Source organism: Coregonus lavaretus (genome assembly GCF_964263955.1).
Source record: "Coregonus lavaretus genome assembly, contig: HAP1_SCAFFOLD_4336, whole genome shotgun sequence".
Lineage (NCBI taxonomy): Eukaryota > Metazoa > Chordata > Actinopteri > Salmoniformes > Salmonidae > Coregonus > Coregonus lavaretus.
Window position 1 is genome coordinate 32,148 of NW_028161767.1, and position 6,806 is coordinate 38,953.

A 6,806-nucleotide genomic window follows, 5' to 3' on the forward strand; every position below is an offset into this window, starting at 1 on the left:
CGCGATACTACATGCCATGCCCATAATCATGTAAAATATCAGCTACGAACTATCTTACATTTTTGAAAATAACTGACTTCAAAGTTCAAGTTGAAAGGAATGAGAAACCAGTGCTTTCGTGTCAGTAGTTTTAGCATAATGACCAATTGGTTCGTTTTACGCACAGGCCTAATACTCGTGCTAATACTCATGTGTTATATCAATCAGTTATGATTGAAATGGGTCAGGCAAAAACAGTCGAACCAAAGTCTAACCCACACAAACTATGTGAATGTTCCCTTATGGGTTTGATACTACAAATGACCTTTTAATTAACACAAGTAAGTTATTGCAGCGGCTCCCTACACAGGGGACAAAGCAGCATTCATCCCGTATTCCTGCCTCGTTGATTGTCTGAACAGTAACAAAGTGTTTGATGCCAGAACTGATTAGATAATTACAATGGAGAGATGATGTCCCCTTTCTTCCTGGCCTTGTAACGTTCATTCACGTTCTCTACTGAATTATGACCTTCCAACAATGTTCCAAGTCAAGAAGATACACTTTGATCTAGTGCAAAAGTCTCAAAGGTTTTAATTGGCCGACTGAACCAATGTTAATGTTCTGGAAATAATCTTGACACAAAAACGAGGAGTTCTTGAAAAAATTCATTCTTATAAAATATTTCATGAATGGCAAACACAGAATATGCTCACAATTATCTTTGAGATGAACACAACACAATCAACAATTTCTCCAGGTCGACACACACGCAATTGACTATTCCAATTCCAACTCGATAAATCCCACTCTTTTAGCGAACAGAAAGACCAACAACAAGCTAAGTATTTCTCCCTTAAATCAGAGAAAAATAGCACACAACCACAGTTGAAACAATACATACATGTAACACAAATATTTAAATGACACATACGAAATAAATTAACAGATGATGAATCAAATAATAAATACACAAATAAATAAATAACATTGCTACTCTACGATTGCCCATTGCATACATCATGAATTGACCGTCAGTTCCCACACCGTTGCATTTCAGAGTCTTGCATAAAGTCATCGTCAACACCATAAAAACAACGTTGTGCAAAATCATGGCAGCTTCCACAGTTTGGACAGGGCTCATATAGCTTTGACTGCGGAGCGCCGCAGTTCCAAGGTGTAAGGTAGGTAGAATGTCCGATGCTCGTCGTCATCCCAAGTCTTTATAGTGCATAGCCTAATACCGGCTAAATAAAAGGCCCACTGTGTAATGACTGCGTGTCCATCAACCTAAGGGGAAGAGAGAGGAAAAACAAAAACATATTATTTACTGATATCCATTACAATGTCAATCCTCGGCTATCAAAGTAAAGGAAAATACATTCTAATATAACATAAGTATTTCCTTAACTATAGACTGACATATGGCGTTCAGATAATCCAATAACATATTCACTTTATAGACAAGATCACATAGCCTATGTAATACCATCAACCTGTGTTAGTATAGAAAAGTTTCAGTACAACTGGTGTAATCCAAATGATTGGATTAGCAGATGATGGTTAGATGCTTTGTTGAATGATATACAAGTTGAATGTGTGTGTGTGTGTGTGTGTGTGTGTGTGTGTGTGTGTGTGTGAAGGCTCACCTTCCTCACCTCTTCATCACAGGTCTGAAGGCAGTGACCTTGTCATCTTGCAGGGTCACACACATGTCACTGAGTTCCGAGGGCTCTGTCTCTGCCTTCCCACTCGAGAACCCTAGACAACAACATAAACCACACTCTAAGAAACTTGCTGCAGCCAGGGAATATTGCATTGTATAGCAATTTTTTGGTAAATAAATGTTTTGACAGTAGTGAAAGAAATGTGCATTTCTGAAACTCATTTCAATGTTGTATAACTTTTCACTGGTAATTTCACAACTGTTTTCGCAAGCACTGTCAAAATGTAACACAAAGTGTCACAACACGTACATACCTTCGATAGTGGAGTACTGACATGAGTCTGAAAGCGCAGGGTAGGAGGAACAGTGCAGTTGGAGGGCCTTGTGGTTGTAGCTGCCCGCACTATAGACCTTAGAGTGCAACAAGGGGCCCTCCTGGAAAGGGTTCTCAGCGTTGGATATGTTAGTAGGATCTTGGAGGCCCCTGAGGGGCCCACACTGTCCGGTACCATTCACTGGTAGCCTGGTCCCCTGTAGCTGGCAGTCTCCCAGCATGCTCCCTGTCCGGAGCTCTGAGGCCCCGTGGTGAGCAGAGCTCAGGATGACCCCCGTGGCCGCTGTACGCGCCAGAGACCAGATCCTCGGCTTGTCCCGGTCCGACACCTCGAAGTGTGACAGGGACACAGTGTGAGGGCCCGTGGGGATGGTGGTGGTGGAGGGGGGCTTAGACGTCACCAGTGGATCAAGGAAGTCCGATGGCAGGGCGGGTAGAGAGGGCAGGGCGGGTAGGCTCTTGATACCACATGGGAAGGAGTGATGGAAGCTGTTGGGCAGGGAAAGGGAGAGCTCCAAGCTGCAGTCTCTTTTTGGAGGGCCTCCAGGGCCAACACCACCACCGGACATGGCCCTGTGGAGGTCCTGCTGCTCCTCAGGGCCCCTGGGGGCCATCTTCTCACAGTCAGTGTCCAGCTTGTCACAGTCCTCATCCTCCATGTCCTCCAGGTCACTCAGATGAAGGTCTTTCTCATCTTTACACTCACTGGAATCTGAATGTTGAAATATACAGGAATATTAGTGGTGATATTAGAAGTAGAAGCAGTATCATATTCACTGGAATATGAATGATGAAATATACAGGAATATTAGTGGTGATATTAGGAGTAGAAGCAGTATCATATACAGTGGAATCTGAATTGTCCAATACACACAACATGATATGTGGAATAGTAGTGATATTCAGGAGCAGAAGCTGTCATTTTTATCAAATCAAATGTTTTAGTAGCCACATCTTTGCTGTTATTGTAGGTGATGTGGATACGTTTAAGAGGAAGCAAGCTACTGTAAATCGTTGTGCAAAACTCTAAGATGTTTGTTTTTTATATGCTATGCTAGACAGAAGAGGGAAGAGGATGTGTACCTTTGGTGACACAGTCCTGGTCACTTTTATCCAGGTCGTCCTTCCTGTCGTCCCCGGCCTTATTCTTTGGTGACCAGGTCATCTTATTCTCCTTCTTTAGCCTCCTCCTGGCGTTGGCGAACCAGGTGGACACTTGGGTGAGGGTCATTTTGGTGATGATGGCCAGCATGATCTTCTCCCCCTTGGTGGGGTAGGGGTTTTTCCTGTGCTCGTACAGCCATGTCTTCAGGGTACTGGTGGTCTCACGTGTGGCATTCTTCCTCCTGGCTGACCCGTTGAAGTCCATAGTCCCATACCTGGTAGTAATAGCAGACAACACATTAGCCATTAGCAACATTAGCATATAAGCTCATAAACTATTCACCCAGACCCATGGCACTCCTGGAGTGTTGTCTGAAATATAGGCTATACAGCTGTGTTTTATCTAGCAGTATAGAGCTGCATGGATTGTGACCTTTTGCTCTGGAGGTGTGAGATTCCTTGAATGCAGTGGAGATTACTTTAATGTAAGTTATTACTCATGCATAGCATGGCGCTATATAGCTTTATTACACTAAAAAGGAATAGCTGAACTGATGCACTACAGATAAGGAATGTGTGGGGTACCATACCTGTCATATTGGTACTGGCCCAGTGAGTGGTCATAAGGAAAGTAGGTGGCAGGTTGAGTTATGCCAGAATGCAGAGTGCCTGTGCCATCCTTAATTTCGTACTGTGGATTCTGAAATAAGAAAAAAAATTAATGAAGCACTTAGGTAAATGTATTCCTTGTTCAATAAGTTAACACATTCACATGAAATATTCTACTGATTTGTTTTATTTGACATGTTTCTAAATATTGCAAACAAAGTTGATGTAAATGGTATGCTACTTTACTCCCTTCCAAATTCAAACGTAAGAGGCTACTTGTAGCTTAAATATGAGTCTATTCGGTCCATCCATCAGGCAGGCAGGCTACTCAAAGTCATTTCAATAAGGAAATACTTGCTGAAGTTCAGAAGCATGGAGAGTAATTTTGATCAACATCTATCTTGATCGATCGCATCCCAGCCACCCCCATTCACTGTCAGATTAAACGGGATGTACCAGAGATGAGTAGATAGCAGCGGAGGGCTCGGCGCTGTAGGGGAAGTAGCTGGCATAGTTCTGGCTGGCGGCGGCCGCGGCTGCGTAGGGTGAGCTATACATCCCTAGTGCCGCGTTGAGCTCCGTCCGTGTGCTGGCCAGGAGCCGGTTCTCGTAGGAAGGGCAGCAGAAGGTAGCAGGAGTCTGGGTACCGCTCGTCCCGTCAGAGACCGACCTGGAAATCGAATCGCAGCAAGTCGTACTGGGGTTTGCCGACACGAAAAACTGCATGAAGAGAATTGTGGAGGATAGACATGTCATTCGTGTTTAGCGCATGAGCTCTATTATCTTCATATCTAGAATATATTTTGATATGGTTTTGAGATACAGGACAATTCAGGTAAGATGGAGACTAGATATAAACGCGTGCTGTGTGTCTGCCTAATTTTATTAACAGTTTTAAGATCGCATTTTACATAATATCCAGGTGAAATTATAGGGTACCGTTTTGGAAATAATGTGTTTCAGTTAATTTTGGGTTTTAATTTGATAGAAAAGGAATTCTCAAAGTATCCATACAGTGGATGACTAAGCTATTGTAGGCTACTGAAATTTGATGAAAACTTTTAGAGGAAAATAACTTATTTCTAGTTGAATCAAAGTTCTGAGAACTTTTAGCGCATACATTTGTCCAGTTGTCACCAAACAAATATATTTAAACGATAAATCAGTCCGCCTACTTCAAGTTTTCTAAATAATAGTAATTGTCAATACCAAATTCAGAGATCTTAACTGATTGAAATAGAAAGTTGGGAAGGTTCACTGTTAACTTCAAAGCGCAATTAGGCTACGCGAATGGAGGTATAGCTTAATAATAAACACGTATTTTGTCTTATCAAAACAACACGTGAGTACATTCATAATTAAATTAAATTGGACCTGTGTTTATGTCTATCGATATTTTGATTAAACAAAAGCGTCACCTGAAAATACCTGTCAATATTTTGAAAGCAACTATTCAGTGCTGCATCTAGATTACAGTGAACACTTCAAATAAAAAATAATGCTAGCTTGTTTACATATTTGTCACATTGAAATTGAGAGAGAAAAAGTATGTTGATATTGTCTTACCTGTGAAGTTGCATTGTAAGGATATCCAAATTGAGAAAAAGACATAGCTGCTTCTTTTGTTAACATCAGGAATATTCTTCACCCTTGATCGATTGTAACCAATTCTACTTCAAATCCACCTTCTTACACACATTTCCACGTACGGCCTCTCGCTCAATAATAGATGATTGCACTTAGGAGGGAGAGTTGAGGCTGGTACCAACGGTTGCAGATAGTTTTATATATGAATAATCCCCCGAAGGAAATGATAAGAAAATGAAATTAAGCGTCATTAAGTACAAAAATTGTTGTTGTATTAGCTGAAGAAGGCTTAAAGGATAACGTAAGACTTGCAAGATATGGACTCTGCTTGTGCTGTTATTTGTGCCTCTATACTTCTTTAGCATTCACCCATGCAAGGGTATCAGTGTGACGTCATTGTAATCCCGGAACGACAGGACAGCAAGGATAGAATAATGTCTTTGCCAATCACATCTAACATCGCGTTTTCTTAAGGTGTTCTGTGCACTCCCCGTGTCCCCTCGGCTCTGTGCAGTAGTCTTCTTCACTTGCTTCACTGATAAGAGTATAAAGGAAAGGGGTTGTTTTGGTACAGTTATGGAACTGACAGATAGATCATGGCTCTTGATGCGTATCATGTCCAAATATAAAATAATACAAATTGAAATGACCACCAAGCATATTTTGTTATTATTATGCGTAGAATAATACATATTCAGATGTGTTTTCTTTCATTTGGGATATCTGATTCTTTTGTATTTCTTATCAACATCTTCATCATAAAATAATAATTTCATGTGCTCACTTGAAAAATAATACATATTTCTCCAAACCCAAAATCTTCATTGGGATACACTATACCTCACTCACTCATTCTGTCTTTCTTACATTGGGATTTTGGGATTATGAATATTTAAAAGTGAAAAAAGTGAACACCAATGGATGGTCGTGGATTTAACGCGTTTTTACGACCTCTGTGCGCCTCTTTCTGTCAGGTCAGAGGTCTAAGACCGAATTAATGACGATGATGTTCCCATCTTTCTCTATTAGAGAGAGAGGAGAGGAGAGAGGGGGGGAGGAGAGGAATGAGGCAGGAGGAGAGGATCGGTCTCAGTAGGAGCGAATGGAAAGGCTTTGGCAGGTCAATAGACGAGTGATTGATGCGTGCCTGGAGACCTACGTGACCATTACGCGTAATGCGTAATTGCATCAATTAACAAATTGATACATGCCCTTGTTTAACCAGCAAGTTACACAGTTTCTGAGTCTGAAATGGCACCATATGCCCTATATAGTGCACTACTTTTGACCAGGGCCAATAGGACTCTGGTCAAAAGTAGTGCACTATATAGGGAACAGGGTGCCATTTGGGACGTAAACACAGTGAAACTATGCCTTTGAGGTGAAACCGGAAGAGATGTGTGGATAAAAACGACGTGATAATTAAATATCAGTGGAAAGGGGGCGACGAGATTGCATTTTAATTGAATGATGCTCAGTTGAAAGTTGTGGAAGAAATAAAGCTCCCTCGCTGAGAATAAAATGATA

The 6,806-nt window shown here is 41.4% G+C and overlaps 1 protein-coding gene across 1 annotated transcript; it reads right to left on the minus strand.

Moving 5' to 3' along the window:
• Positions 1-1,633: 1,633 nt before the first annotated feature.
• On the minus strand, positions 1,634-5,629 carry LOC311120108 (Iroquois homeobox protein 6a-like; the record flags this gene model as incomplete). Its single annotated transcript, XM_084194723.1, has 6 exons — positions 5,259-5,629; positions 4,149-4,412; positions 3,674-3,783; positions 3,063-3,358; positions 1,960-2,691; positions 1,634-1,740 (listed from the first exon to the last, which is right to left on the minus strand). Exons 1-6 carry the CDS (start codon positions 5,322-5,324, stop codon positions 1,634-1,636), a joined length of 1,575 nt encoding a protein of 524 aa, XP_084050849.1. The 5' UTR covers positions 5,325-5,629.
• Between the last annotated feature and the right edge of the window lie 1,177 nt (positions 5,630-6,806).